The 15,754-nt window shown below is 39.4% G+C and overlaps 1 protein-coding gene across 3 annotated transcripts in view; it reads right to left on the bottom strand.

Annotated features, from left to right (window-relative positions):
• The window catches only part of adcy8 (adenylate cyclase 8 (brain)), an 87,117-nt gene that overhangs the window by 35,593 nt on the left and 35,770 nt on the right, over window positions 1-15,754 (bottom strand). For 2 of the 3 annotated variants that reach the window (XM_017433578.2, XM_025009937.2), the window contains exons 8-13: window positions 10,681-10,878; window positions 7,072-7,172; window positions 6,008-6,209; window positions 4,737-4,826; window positions 3,675-3,847; window positions 1,910-1,988 (exon numbers count right to left, since the gene is read on the bottom strand). In XM_017433578.2, coding sequence (XP_017289067.1) covers window positions 1,910-1,988; window positions 3,675-3,847; window positions 4,737-4,826; window positions 6,008-6,209; window positions 7,072-7,172; window positions 10,681-10,878 — 843 coding nt within the window. The remainder of the gene's footprint in view (window positions 1-1,909; window positions 1,989-3,674; window positions 3,848-4,736; window positions 4,827-6,007; window positions 6,210-7,071; window positions 7,173-10,680; window positions 10,879-15,754) is intronic. The other variant, XM_017433579.2, reaches the window with a different exon arrangement.

The raw sequence follows: 15,754 nt of genomic DNA, 5'->3' as shown, positions 1-15,754 counted from the left end.
CAGAACATCAGACCCAGAACGGTTCCTGCAGCAGAACATCAGACCCAGAACGGTTCCTGCAGCAGAAACATCGGACCCAGAACGTTTCCTGCAGCAGAACATCAGACTCAGAACGTTTCCTGCACCAGAACATCAGACCCAGAACGGTTCCTGCAGCAGAACATCAGATCATTCAGGATGAGAACCTGTGCGGAACGAAGCCTGTTAGTAAAAGATTTCTGTCCATCTTCCCCGGGAAAAACAGGAGCAGAGAAATGATTAAAACATCAATAATATGACATCAAAACTTTTAATTAAACAGTATGCCAGACGACTTTATACTTCTTTTAATTTAACGGTTGAGTAAATCTGTTCATTTCTGCCGTGATGAAGGTTTTCTTTCTCTCCCGTTTAATCAAAGAGCGAAACGGGACGACATGTTCGTCTGAAGCTGAATTCTGACCGAGTTTCATTCAGACGCAGGAAGTCCTGCAGGAAACAAACTGAACTGGAAGGACTCATCCGTCAAGTTTACCATCTTTAATCTGGGTAATCGCTTCTGTCGGCCTTAAAGTAAAACATTCAGCTTTAAAGTTGCTGAACAGGAAGTTTTCTGATTCTGACACTGAAAAACTAATGTTCCTGTGACTCATTTTTGTATCAAATTTTAAATGTTTAGAGTTAATGATAATAAATTAATTGTTTTGTTTGGAAGAAATGCAGTCCGTAGAACATTTTAACTAATTTTCTGCTGTTTACTTTGCTAAAAACAAGGAATTAATTCATCTATCAGTTGTTTTGGTTCTTTGAACCTTTCCTAAAATGAAGTTTAATTATCTCAGTTAAACTTCTTATTTTCTTTTAATATACCTTTTATTTCCCATCCCTTCAGTTAAAGGATATCATGTTTGGGTCTTTAGTCTTTTTGTTTTGTCAATAAACCTGCATTTAAAAGGTAATAACGGTAATGATTGGTTTTATTGGACTCGTCAGATTTGTTTAGAGAGTTCTGCTTGATTACAAGCTTGTTTCGGAAAAATCTATTTGTATTTTTTATAAAAAGAGAAATTAAAAAAGGAAAAATGATCAATATCACATATGCATATCATTGCATATCACCCGCCATCTTCCATGCCAGAGCTTTAAAATCAGATTATAAAAAAAGGCAGCCATCTTGAATTGGCTTGGCTCCAAAAGTGAATCAGTTATAGACGTTCCTTCAGTGATTATTTCATTAAAATCCATCCAGTGGTTCATGAGATATTTTGCTAACAGACTCCAAACAGTAAGCTGTTGTGCTGTCTGTTAGTGCTCAGATTGTGTGTTGGGGATCATCCTCAGTTACTACCACACCAAACTGTAGGTCATTATCTGTAAAGGTGACAGAGTTTTAGACATTTTAATGTTTTTAAGGTCATTTTGCTGTGGCAGCCATCTTGAATTGGGTTGATATAAGAAATATGTGGTCCTGACAAGGTGTATTATCTAAATAAGGACATATTTCAGTTGTTGTCGTGTGTTTTGCTGCCGTTTAAGTAACTCACACACGTCAGCGTCACACAGACACACAAGCTGCAGAAATAAAACACACCTGTCTCATTCGCATGAACAACGAGTTCAGAAAAACTCAGATCCATTCGATCACAGCCACAAATCACCAGGTTCACAGCATTTTACAAGAAACTCCATTTTGCATTAAAAAGTTCACATCATGGACATCTTAGGTCTTCATCTCCAGCTACAAACAACAAAAATCCCATCATCAGTTTCAGTCCCTTATTTATACCAGCAGGTGAAGAACTTCCTGCTGAAAAGACAACAAACTACCAGCAGGTCCTGGGAAAGGAAGAGGAGGGTCTCCTGGCTGGGTTTTACCCCGGGCCCCAAAGAGACTAAATCCTCCTCTGCTGAAACACAGTAAGCGTCTTACCTGCTGACCGTGGTAAAAGACGGCGAGGAGAAACATGGCCATCAGGAGCAGCGACGTCTCTTTGGTTCCCAGGAAGTTTCTGTTCAGACGAGAGGAGATGACATGTCTGTTGGTTTTTCTTTGTTTAGTTCACTTTTTATGTAAAACAAAAAAAGGCAGATTGATCAGCTGCTCAGAAATGAGAATATTTCCGTTTATTAAAAGTGTTTTCCGGATGCTGAATCCTCATTCCACGGTTCTATAAATACAACACAAACAGATTTATGATGAATTATAAATGACTAAAGAGTTGTTTATCTAAAGAAGGCAGCAGTTTGCATCATATTTTACTTGGATTTGATCTTCCATCCAGGATATGTAAAGGATGAGGAGCGACCGTGGAGAAAAATAACAAATCTTTGAGTCAGAAAAGAACATCTTTAGTCTAAAACAGCGAAATGTTAAATGTTAACAGGTGATCTCTGAGAATGTGACCTGTAAGGAGCACCAGGTCACAGGAAGTTTGAGATCTTAGAGAAGGAAGGAGAAGAAATGTTTCTGAAATGAAACGGCAGCAGAAATGTAAAAGAATCCACCCCCTGATTCGGAGGCTCAGAGGATTAACGGTGCAGAGATGAGGAGGAAGCTGCGGCTCCAGGCGCCTCAGAGAGCTGAACTCTCTTTGTCACCGGGGAAAAAAGGAAGATCATTTCTTTCCACACGATGGTTTTATGGCAGGATTGTTTGATGCGATGATGGCAGACAAGAACATAACCATAATCTGAGAACAAATAAACAAAGAGTCTCCTTCGTGGAGCATGAAAACCATCATGATATCAAGTTCATGTAGAAAATTAACCGTAACCTCGAGCTAACCTGCAATTCTGTCTGATTTATTAAAACAGAAGAGAACAAAGCTGTAAATAAACAGTGTCGTTTTTATAGATATGAAGAAAAAAACACGACTAAACCTTCAGCTGAAATGAAACCAGATTTATTTTAATGTTGACTTTTAATCTAACTTCTCAGGAAGGCTTCAAAAACATATTATTCTGAGTCCCATCAGATGGGAAGCTTTAAATCCAGCAGCTGCTCTGTTTTTATATTATTACCAGGTCTGCTCTGGTCCTTTTTACAGGTCCTCAAAACAAATCCTCAGAACTGGTTCCTGATTGGATAAATCCTCAGAACTGGTTCCTGATTGGATAAATCATTAAAACTGGTTCCTGATTGGATAAATCCTCAGAACTGGTTCCTGATTGGATAAATCCTCAGAACTGGGTTCTGATTGGATGAATCAGGCTGACATTAAGCTTCTGGAATGGTCTTCTCAAAACACTGACCTCAACTTGACAGAAAATTTGTGGACTCTGATTAAAAGCCGAGTCCAATCCAGAAAACCAACCAGTTTAATTTAATTTTACCAATTCTGACAAGAAGAGTCGTCAAATATCAGCCAGAATTCTGCCAGAAGCTTTCTGATGGAGACAAACAGCCTGAGGTCCAGGAGACACTCGCTGAGAGACATTTAACCAAATATGAAAGTATTCAGCCTGTATGTATAATTCTGACTCTGTAGTTTATCCAGAATAAATTCAGACTTGGTTTTGAAATTCATTGAAGCTGTATGCAGTGTAATAATTAAACCCTAGAAGAAAAAAGTTCAAATAAATCATTAAAAGCCACAAATTAATAAGAAATTCACTCATAATGAGTGGATAAAAAGACGTAATCAGTGATAAAAAGCAAATAACCCAGCTGGGTCAGGGTTCGGGCGCGGACTCACTCGGTGTTGTGGTGGACGGTGTCGTAGCGGACAAACAGCGAGGTGTAGAAGGCCTCGGTCAGCAGCGAGTAGATGGCGATCATCACCAGCAGCACGGCCAGCTTCAGCACCGAGTTCAGCCGCAGGAACACGGCGCACGTGACCATCGCCAGCACTCCTGTGAATACAAAATACTGGGAAATATAGAAACCTGTGGTTAAAATCAGATACATGAGCAGCTTAAACAAACTGTTTTAACTTTAGACTAAATATCTGCAAAACACCAAAACTGTTCAGGTGAGACTTTCAGCAGGGACCACAAAACGTTCTTCTTACTTTGGAACCATGAAGGTAATCTAAATATTCATTAATTGTTCGTATTTTGAGTGGAGGATTTAATCTAGCAGTTGAATAACAAAGAGCAGATTTGAATAAATAATTAGTTATAATTCTCTTCTTTTCCTCAGGCACATCTTAAGTGTCAGAACCCAACGCTCCAGTTTGTGACACAGGCTTTTCAAACCAAAATAACTCTCAGGACAACTGAATCCCCTCCAGCCACACAAGTTAAACACTAATAAAATAAACTGACAGTTATTTGTAAAGATTTTGCAGAAACCACTTAAGCAGCATTAAATCTAATAAATGACAGTCCACCGTGCCGTGGCTTCTGGTTTTGTTTCTCTGGATAAAAAGCAGCTAAAAAATGACCAGCTCTCCTGTATGCATCTAAAAACAGCTCCTATTTGCACACAGAGGCTTTTCTGAGCCTCAGGAGGAAATAAGTTTGATGTATACATGCAACAATACATGGCTCAACCTAAGCTCGGAGCTCTAAAAATGCGTCGGCCTTATTGACTCCATCAATCAGCTGCGTATTGTGTGAACAAAATCCCATAATGGATATTTTCCACGTGACTCTCTGACGGCTCCATGAGTCGCCAGTGTCCGAGGCGAGACCTCCCTCTGGGCGCGAGCAGCTGTCGAGGATGTTTAATTCATCACTTTGCCACTGTCGCAGAAGTGAAAAAACACAACAGATGGACCTGACTGCAAATCTCCGACACCTCATTTAGTCGGTACCTCTGGGTAGAAGCAGATGTCTGGGATGGAGACGGACTCGTTGTACGTCTGGTTCCTGAAGGTGTTGGACTTATCGAAGTCGCACCACAGCTGGGAGAGACCGACAGAGTTGATTATTGGTGGTTAACTCATGCAGAATCAGCAGAAAACTAACCCAAACGCTTTTTAAGATGTTACCAGATTTTCTCAGCAGCCAAGACCAAACTGGAGTTTCATGAAAAGCTGTTTCATATTTACACCACTGGTAATTTCTTACTACAGTTATTTACAAAGACTTCTGTGGTTCCTCTCAAACAGAGTCAATAAAAGCAGGTTTTTATTATATTTCTGCTAGAAAAGCTGGCACTTTGAAACTAGAATAGAGTTGTTTTAGAAAACAGAAACCCACTCTGCACCCGATGCTATTTGGACGAGCCACAGTTAGCTTAGCAATACGGTCCCAGTGGACTCAAAAAAGGTCTAAAAACAGCATTTAAATGAAGAGGCAACAAACCACTTTGGTCTTGGCTATGTTCAGATTAGCAGTTATCCTGTCAGATATAAACTCTATTTCTCAAAAAATGAGGGTTCAAAAAGTGACTTACAACCAGAAAGTTATAACATTTTTTACAGAAGCCTACTTCAAAATGGCCAGAATATGTTTTTAATGCAGTAGTTATATTGTGTATTTTAATACAAAAATGCATTAAAGTAAAAATATACTAAAACATAATTTATTTCCTTTTCAGAGAAAACTGGTTTATTCTCCAAAAAGTCACACTTTGGGTTTTTTAACCACCACGGTTTGTGTCAACTTCCAGCTTTTTACAAATAAAAAATTATTTGATCACACTCTTTTAATCCACAATGTGCATTTTACCCATTGCACCTGTGAGCACACACACATGTGGAGGAGCTGGAGGTTCAGGGCCTTGCTCGAGGGCCCACAGTGGGGCAAGCAGTGCCTCATCTTCCCCACAGTTTGGGTCATTCTGGGGATTTGAACCTTGACCTCCTGACCACAGAATCACCTCTGCAAACCTCTGTTCCACCCTCAGATCATTTTATTTCATAATATTATTAACAATAAATAAATGTGCAATTAAACATCTCTGCATGGCATCCAACACACATATATTTCATACAACTGTGAAAGTTTACACCCCAGTGCTTTAGGAGGCGATAAAACTCTGGTTTGTCAAAAAGTCAAGTTTGGTGTTTATTTTACCAGAAATATGAAGTAATTAGTGCACACCTGTGTTACACTGAACAAATAACAAACACACACTCACTATGTTGATCATCGCTGCCAGGAAGTTAATAAGTATGGAGACAAAGATAATGACGTTTCGTGCTGCATAGGTCTCATTGATCCAGCAGCAAGCCTTCCTCAGAACCAGAGGCAGACACTTGTAGTCCTCCGCCGTTGTGACCAGAACCAGGCAGGAGTGGAGGACGATGAGGACTGAAAACTGGATCACCATGGTTACCATTCTGCATAAAACAAAATAAGACAAAAGCAAAAAACAATCAATGGCAATTTCAGTTTAAAAACCGTTTAAAAGTTGTTCTTTTTTGTAACCCGTCACAAACTTGTAGAGATAAATAAAAACAAGCAGAAAATTAGGAAACTTTAAACTGATGTGGGGAAACAGACATCAGGTCTAATCTATAGTGAAAAAGCAACATGTTGATGATATTTATTTCCAGCTGGTCTTATTAAAGGCTTCTGAAATGTTTCTGTGGTTTTAAGGAAAATTCCTCAGATCATGATAAACTCATGTAAACATTCTGGCACAGACTGGGTGTGGCGGGGTCATGATGCTGAGGGATGGAGGTTGGTGAGGGTGCAGGAGAGCTTCTTTGGGATGTGAACAAAACATCTGTCAAGTAAGAACAGCAGGCTTTAAAATTTACCCCCGTCTAACCACATTACAATAGATCAGGGAGAGCAATCCTGGTCCTCAGGGCCACCATCCTGCAGGTTTTAATTGTTCCTCTGCTCCAACACACCTGGTTTCAATCAATGGGTGATTAACAGGCTTCTGCAGAGCATGAAGAGGTAATTTAACCTCTGAATCAGGTGTGTTGGAGCAGGAAACAAGGAAAACCTGCAGGATGGTGGCCCTGAGGACCAGGGTTGTCCACCCCTGCAACAGATGATGAAGGTGTGGAGAACGTAGTGGAGTCGTAATCCTGTGGGAAGGATTTAATGAAAACAATAAGAGTGACTTTGCGAACAATGCTGAGTACTCAGTGGCTAAAATGTGGATGAAATACAGCAAAGCATGAATTAAAAGGTTGAGTGCTGCAGGAGTCACCTTTGTGCCCATGAAGGTCACATGATTCCCCTTACCTGGCAGAGGGAAGCAGGCTTTGAATGGCGGTGATGAAGATGAGCACAATGAAGGCGCACACCAGGTTGGACTTGAACACCTCGTCTCTCATCTGTGAGTACTGCGCAGCGACAGGAAGAAGACAACAAAGAAAAGAAAGGAGGAGGGAGAGGAGGTGAGGGGAAGATTTCAGACAAACAGTGAGGACTAAACACGTCAAAATGCACGAAACACACGGATGCACTGCCACAGACGCATGCGACGGGTCAACCACAAGCGTTAGAGAGAGACAGGAGCTGGTGGGTTAGCTGTGGGGTCCTGGGGAAGGTGCAGAAGCCGACAAGCACAACGCTAGCTGTTAGCATTTAGCTAGATGGTAGCTGAGACACCAACAGAGAGTGCTGAGACAAAATAAGAAGTGAAGCTAAACTTCAAAAGACTAAAAATAAAATTGGAAAAATGTTGGATGTTTTTTTTCTTTTTTGCCCCATTTGTTTTCAGGTCCAGTTTAATAAATAAGGATCATTTTGATGCTGTCCCTCCAATGTTTGAGTTAAACTGTATTTTGCACAAATGCATCACCATAAGATGTTTAATACTTTACTGTAGTTACTCAATTTTTACATAAATACAAATATTTATTTGGGTTAAAAAGCTGGGAAGGCTACATGTTTGTGTTCATGTCTTCTGCAAACTGCTTATTTAGTTTTTAGGGGTCAGGTATTAAGACTAGTATCTGTCTAATTTTACAGATTTTTTATAAAAGAAGAAAAAAAGCTAAAGCTAAGCTGAGCTAAGCTAAGCTAAGCTAATTCGGCTGGTATCTGGGAGCCGTGTGCCAAAGTCTGACTCTCGACAAACAGTGAGTCTTGAAACTGAGACCAGTTTCAACGTTTCCACCCCGGTGACACCCGCTGCCCCGACCTCACTGTCTCTTTCTCAAAGGGTGCTGGGAAATTAGCAAGAGGACGCTTCAACTTTGGTCACAACTTTGGCAAAAAAGGAAAAATTTTTAAAAATGAGGGAGGCCCACACCAGATCACTGCACATTTACCAAGGAGGTTTAAAGGTAAAGAAGAAGGATAAATAATAAATAAACTGGGGTTTGGGAAACACAAGTATGGAAGGGGGGAGGATCAGTGTGACGGGCAACTTAAAGATGAAAAATGAGCTTTAGTCGTGGAACAAAAAGAGGCCGTAAATCAAACTAAATATCTACAGGTTCCACTGCATTCAGCAAAGAAAGAGAACACTGAAACACATTCTTGAAACTATGAGTTAATTAAGTCATGGTTGTGACTTTAATCTCATTATCATAGGAAAATTACCATAACAGCATCAGTTAATTAATTAATTAATTAGATGGTGTAGGCTATTTCTGCTCGTATGTTGCTATGGAAACCTGTTGTCTACGTAACTTTGTCAAGGTCAGAGACTGGAGATGTAAATAAATCTTTTTATAGTGGATCAAAGGTTGCATCAATCCTTAAACCAACTGTTTAAAGTTATTTTTCTTAATTACTCTGTAGTAATGTTGTCTGTTAATGATGGGCTCCAAGTTTTATTATTTAAAATTTAGAAATGACTGCTCATCTCTTTTCGCTGCACTCCAGCCTCAGCAAACACTTCCATTAATTACAGAAAACTCTTTAAAGTTAAAGTCTGATAATATTAAATCAAATTATCTCACAAAAAAACATCAAAATAAAAGATGTGTGTTTCGTTTGTTTTTTCTTTAGGAAATGCAGTGTGTTCCAATGAACAAAAACAAGAACAGAATTAAATAAAAAGGATTTTAAAAAGTTGAGTTGGTCAACTTTTTTTTAATTACAAAACTGAAACTAAAAGGAGGTCGGTGGGACGGACTGTCGTCATGAGTAAACTGAAGGGGGCTCTGCGTTTTAAACCAAACAAATAAGCAAAACAAAACAAAAAATGAGGTTTTTATTTCTTGATTAAACACGAGTCATAGTTAACTCTGTTTATTATGTATAATATTTGCACTAATCAGTAAAATTCAGTCGATCTGAGGCGTTTTAAATATGGAGTCTAAAGTGAGCCGCCGCTGCCGTTTTAATGTTTATTATGTAATTTAAACAAATTTATATTATGATAATTTTTAAAAAGGTGTTGTAACTTCTAAATTGACTTTAGGAGGACTTATTTCAGCCTAAAAGCTTGTTTGTCACTGAGCTGTGTCCATCAGAGACAAACAGATGCAGGACATAACTCATTTATAGCTGCTTACAGACGAGAATATGTCATAAATAGGAAATCAGAGAGATTTTAAATGCAAATTTAATTTTTTTCTCACATTTTTGTCACTGACAGTCGCAGCCCAGTGAGATAAAGATTGAACCCTAAACAGAAAAAACTAAACCACCTCAATAAAAACAACTTTAATAAACAGATTTTTGGAGCCTAAATCCGGCCTCTGAATTGGTTCCTGGCACCGAAGCAAAGTTCTGCTCGTTAGAGGAGAGCTGCCGTTAACGAGCAGAACCCCAGAACCACACAGTTGGACGGAAGTCCAGACGAAGCAGAGTCGGTTCTGGAAGCGAGGCGTGTTCATCCGTCAGCAGCTTCGACTCGTCTCTGTCTGGTTACTGTCTGTAGTTGCAAAGACTTGGATCCTTTAAAGCCACTTCTTTCTGCTGTAACCATTCTAAAGATTCATAAAGGTTAACTCAAAACAGCCAATCAGAGCCGACAGGAACCTCGAACCACGAAGGCTCGGTGGTAAACATGCTGCTTAATTATCAGGATGTTCTGGAATAATATCTCAAACCTGACAGTAAGGCTGATCCAGCTGAACTCTGGGAGACTTCATTAATATTAGTTATACCAAAGTTAAACCTAATTTCTTCACACCTACAGACTTCACATATTAACACAGTTGGAATAAACTTCTGTTTTTGAAGCTAAAATTACATTTTAATTATTACTGAGTACAGAAATCCGGTCCGTTTGGATCCAGGGACAGATTTCCTGTTTTGTTATTAATTCAAACTTTAGCCAAACAACAACTGCAAACATTTACAAAATATCTGAACCTCAACTCGAGATGTAAGTCGACTTCTACTGTTGCCGTGGTAACTGGCAGCTTCCTCCTCTGGGTGGGAGGAGCCTAACAGTAAGTCCATATTTTAAAATTAAACCCATATTTATTTATTTAGTTTATGAACTTCTGCCTGTGGTTAGTCTTAATAAGTGTTTAATTAGGTTTTTAAATCTAAATGTTTGATAGTTTTGCAATAAGATGATTATTTACTGACAAGCCAATTCCATCGACTTTAATTTAATTAAGGTTTGTTTAGAGCTTAAGTGGATAAATTAGAGTAAATATTTAAAGTGGCACACTTCAGACTCCGTATCCTGCAGACGAACTTTCACAGCCATCCTCAGATGAAGGATTTGAGTCGAATTTTACTGGGACTCGTGGAAAAATGTCTGAAGGCACTTTTTTTTGCTCTGCAATCAAAAAAGTGGACATCCTAAGTGCCTTTAGCTTACTCATGAAGGAACAAAAAATGTCTGTCATTGATTTGCTTCTGGAAATTGTTCAAATAGATATGAGGAGGGAGAGAGAAAGGAAAAATCAACAGTTATCTGTCTAAAACCCCAGCTACCTTCTCTTCCAGGCTGGAGTCTTTAAACATCAGTGAGAAAGGCTTGATATGCTCTCTTCTCAACTTATCGCCACTCCGTAAGTCGATGGCACTCTCTATTCGCTTGTTAATTTCCTCAGGACCAGAGTGGACATGCAAAGCTTGTGCAAGATGGTTTGGAAGCAGATTTATCGAATTTCTCGTTAGGGCAGCCAGAGTCTAGAGGGAAAGCACATGCACATAGAATGAACCTGCTTGTCCCCCTTTTGTTTCATTCAGGTTACAAATGAAAAAGAAGAACAGACACAGTTTGTTACGTACACACACACAAAAAAAAAACTAAATTAAATTTAAAACAAAAGAAGAAAAGGGAAGACCAAAATGCAACATTTGCTATCAGAGCGAGTCATGCACATCCCATTCTCTCTCGCAGCACGCTGCACTGATGTTAGTGGTGACAAAGCTGCTCGTTATGCAAACACTGGAACAAAAGCTGAAATTCATGTGCACAACTGTGGATGGAGAGGTGAAAGAGCTCAGGATTAAAACACATTCAAAGGACAGAAATTAAAATCAGAGAACATGAAACGGAAAACGGCTGAAAAAGACAAAACAAATGAAATATGCAAAAAAATATGCATGTTACATCCTCAACCACCAAAATCTCCCAACACAAGATATTATAAAATACAAAGTTCTGTCTTAGATTACTACTTCATCTCTTTTTGTTACACTTGACCCGATGAGCTAAAACAAACTGAAGGTGGAACCGAAATCAACAGATTCTAAATTAAAACAAAGTGTCAAACGGAGATGCTTCACGTGTTTTTTATTTGCACATTTTTGATCTAAAGGGAGCGGATCCAGAGAGTAAAAACAATCCTTCAACAGAACTAAACCAATCTTTTCACAATGCAGACAAAAACATATGGAATATGACAAGAAAAGGAGAAATGTGTGAACATGGTGCAAGGCAGGAACAACATCTCCGATTTAAAGATGTGGAAGAACATCAGCTGGACCAGAGGAGCAAAGTTCAACCACCTCCTCTTCTTCTGCCCAAGTTTGATTTTTTTCTTCATTTAACCAGGAATTCCTCTGAAATCAACATTTATTTTTATAAAGGAGACCCGGTCAGGGTGGCACAACATTACAAAGTTACACGCTGAAAACTACAAAAATAGAATCAGTTCCAGGAGACTTTATCAGACTTTATCAGAGCTTTGATTTCCCTCAAAGAGACAAAAACACAGATTTAGTTTGTTATTTCATGACTAAGGTGCAAAATAAGAGAAAGCTGATCTACCAAGTTCAGGATAAAGGAGCCAACTGGAGAACCACAACTCATTCCAGGACAGTGTAAAAAATACACAAAGAGGAGAAGTTTACTCATTATAGCTTTGTTCATAAAAATATACCAATCCTGTTGTCTCTTTAGGCCTAATGAAGGCCAAGAATGCACTGATCTGTACTTTACAATGAATTTGGTATGAAATGTAAAAACTGTGACAGCAGTCAGATAATGAACTAACAAAAAGGATGAGGATGACACATCAGCTCTGAGTCACAGTCGCTGCTCGGCAGCTTTGTTTAAATGACCCTTCGGAGCGTCTGAGACCCATTAAAGACATAACGTCAGGTACAAGTCATGATGGAGATGGAGGGAAATTCAATTCATCTCCCACCAACTCTGACCGACTGAACGTCTCACCTCATCACGCTTAATCCACCACGCTAACACCGGAGATCCATCACGCTCAGGGAGATCATTAAAACTTCATTTTCACTCGCCGCATGCGAGTCGAACTTTATTAACAGATGTTTCCTTGTCTTTCTTACCCGTCAGGTCCGCTCTCACCAGGACATCGCACAAATGGAAGAAGATAACCGGAGACAATCAATGACTTCAGTTTTATTATCTGGAGCCTGAAGATTCACAAGAAACTTTCAGCTTTTGGCAACATCAGTATTCTCTCACATCCACGAGGCTTCAGGTGTTAAATTACTCTTTTTTAGCTCATCTGTTAACATAAAATATATATTTTCAGTTAATTTGGATGAATGCATAAAAAAGAAGCCTGATGATCAGAACAGAAGCTAAAAAAACAACAACTACAAGTTCAGACCAGCAAACAGAAGCTAAAAACTAAAAAGTTACAAAAACTAAAAGTCTTATCTGTAAATATCACAGAGGCAGACACTGGTTTTGTTTCCTGAACACAAATTTGATCATTTGTTTTACATTTTCTGCCACAAAGCTCAGCTGCACGTCGTTTAAGGCTTCTTTTGTTCCTGAGTTTCAGACTAAGATCATCTTTTTGTGACGCTGTAAGCAGTCCGGTCAGTTTGGACACGCTGCCAACAAAGAGACAAAAACAAACGCAGAAACATTATTGCCCACCTTTCACCTTCCAGCGGGGGGTGAGAATAAAAAGTCATGGCCACCATGTTAAACCCAAACAGCTGAACTGTTTCTGCATCATTTACTGGTTTTAATACAGGTTTGGATAAAAACGTTGCCTCTGAACTCAATGGTTTCCCTTTAAAAGACTATCAAAATAAAAGCTTCAAAAAGTCAAACAAGGAAAAATGTTTGACTCATGATGGGAATTTCTGCTGGGCTGAAACAAATCCCTGAGAGGATATCATTTCACAACATTAAAGGGATATTTCAGCCATTTTGAATCATATAAAAACAGTTCATCTAACATTAGGTTGGTACTTTCACAACTAGCTGTTTATTTATTTTTGACTCATTTCACTTGAATGCAAACAAAGTACTTGTTTTAGAAGTGAAAGAACTGTTTTTCTGACTGCCTGGAGGACAAACTGCGTCCTACGGTGGCCCTGAGGGTCAAAACACAAAGTGCAAAATAAATGCAACATGTCACAAATCAGTTCTCAAAACAAAAACAGTTTGTAAACTGGAACAGCATTTTACCATTCCTAAAATCAGAATTTAAAAAAAGGGAAACAATGACTGATTTTATGAAGCCAAATATTTCTAGAAACAGACAATTTTTAACTCAAGTTTCGAAGCATTGAATAAAAAACATGACAGCTGAAGAATAAAAATAATAAAACGTTGTTAATTATAGTTAAATGATTTTGGTGGGGGGCCAGTCGGCTGCTGTGCCTCTAATTGACAGGAAATCTTTCTTTGTGCCTTTTTAGCATCAAACTGTGGTTAAATAATGACTGAAATCACTTTGTTCATCTGAAGCCTAAAACAACCAGAATCTTAACTAAAGTTGATGCAAACTCAGTAAAAACAACAGATTTTCTAAGAATCTGCTCAGAGATAATTAAAGAACCATGTGTACATAAAAAAACATGGTTTTATTTTGAAATCTCTTCAGCTTTTAGTTTCCCGAACAATAAAACATCTTCTTCCTGTCCACTCGTTTTAAATCACTCAAACACGTGGCGATGTTCTGACCGTTATCAACCCAACATAATCAGCTGTACGAGGTGTAACCTGGAGCAGGACTCAGAGGGGGCGGAGCTTGGATCACAGCACTGGGACTGGTTGGTTTTAACAGGAAGGTCCCTGAGAAAAGAAGCAGCCTAAAGTCTGTATCTGAGTCCAGTCTTCACAAAGACCAGACTGCTGTCCCCTCAGCTGTGTGGGGCACAAACACAGATGCATCTTAATGGACTCTACTTACAGCCAACCAGGCCACTCAGAGCTCTTTACAACACCGCAGCACTTTACTGCGTCTCTAACCTGAATAAATCATTCCACAGAGTCTAATAAGTGCTTTAAACTCCATCAGAGGTAACATCAGGGACACTTCAACATGTGACTGCTGCCAGGAATCGAACCTCCAACTCCTCCATGGTAGAAAAGCTGCTCTAACCGTTGAACCACAGTCACCCAACCGTACACACTGTCGTTCCCCGTTTACAGTTTCTTAAACGAGTTCTTTATAATCAAACTCCTTTTAACAGCTCATAGATGATCAAGAATGGTGTGCAGTTTGTAACTTTTATGCTTTTTGAATTATTTAACTTTATTGAAAAAAAGACTCACTGTAGTAAAACATTGAGATTTATTTTATTCCTGTTCTTGTCCCTTTTGTCTTCTGATGCTAATTTTAGCTTGTAGCCACAACTTTGTTAATTGTAGCTTCTACTGTTTTACTAATCTTTCAGATTTTAATGTTTCTCTGATTTTAGCTTCTGTTCGGCTCGTTTTAAGCTGGAAATGACAGCAGAAGATGCATGTGATGCTGGTAAAAAGGCCAAGTGGAGTTGTGATGATGAGTCCGAGCTGATCTCATGCAGCCGTGTCAGGAAATCTCACATGTGTGATGGTGTGACGGATTAACTGATACTCATGAGGCTGGAAGCATAATTCGCTGTAAAAGGTCTTCCTTCTCCAAAGCCTGGCGTGCAAACAGTTACATAAACGGCAGACAGGCCTCGGGGCAACACAGGATCTGCACCAGGAAACAGTGAAACAAGCTGACATTTACTGGACAGAGTCCTGTTAAACATTTAACATGAAACATTATCAGGAATGTGTTTCCAGGAAAAAATTAAAGGCCTCGCGTTCCTTAAAGGAATGCATGTCGCTCGCTGCCTTTCAGTCAAACCTTGAAAATAACGTCATTTGTAATCTCTCATGGGCTACCATGAGGTGTCACTCTCTGAGGATGTGTGTGGATTAGTCTCAGTTACAACCACACCGAATTTCAGCTCAATATCTGTAAAAGTGTCTGAGTTACAGCCAATTCTGTGTTGGCTGATGTTGACTAGCTGTGTGAATTGGGCTGACTTCAAAAGTTAATCAGTTGTATGCTTCCCACTGGCCTCTTTAGCGTCTAATTTTTCATGTTTCCTGAGCAGAGCGGCTATGAAATGTGAAAAATGAAGCCAGGTCCTTGTTTGCCTCTGCAGAGCAGCTGAGTTACGGGTGTTTCTAGGAGCTCCTCTGAGGTGAAACACTGACAGTGATGAGCATCACGGAGGCAGCAGCTACACAGTGAAGCATGAAAGGACTGAACGGCCCAGGGGTGACGTCATGGCTGCAGCTGGACGCAGAGGACTCCAGAGATCAATCCTCTGGATGTTTGCAGTCCGTTCCAGGTGG

Source organism: Kryptolebias marmoratus, linkage group LG20 (genome assembly GCF_001649575.2).
Source record: "Kryptolebias marmoratus isolate JLee-2015 linkage group LG20, ASM164957v2, whole genome shotgun sequence".
NCBI classification, from domain to species: domain Eukaryota; kingdom Metazoa; phylum Chordata; class Actinopteri; order Cyprinodontiformes; family Rivulidae; genus Kryptolebias; species Kryptolebias marmoratus.
This window is presented reverse-complemented; position numbering and strand designations above follow the sequence as displayed.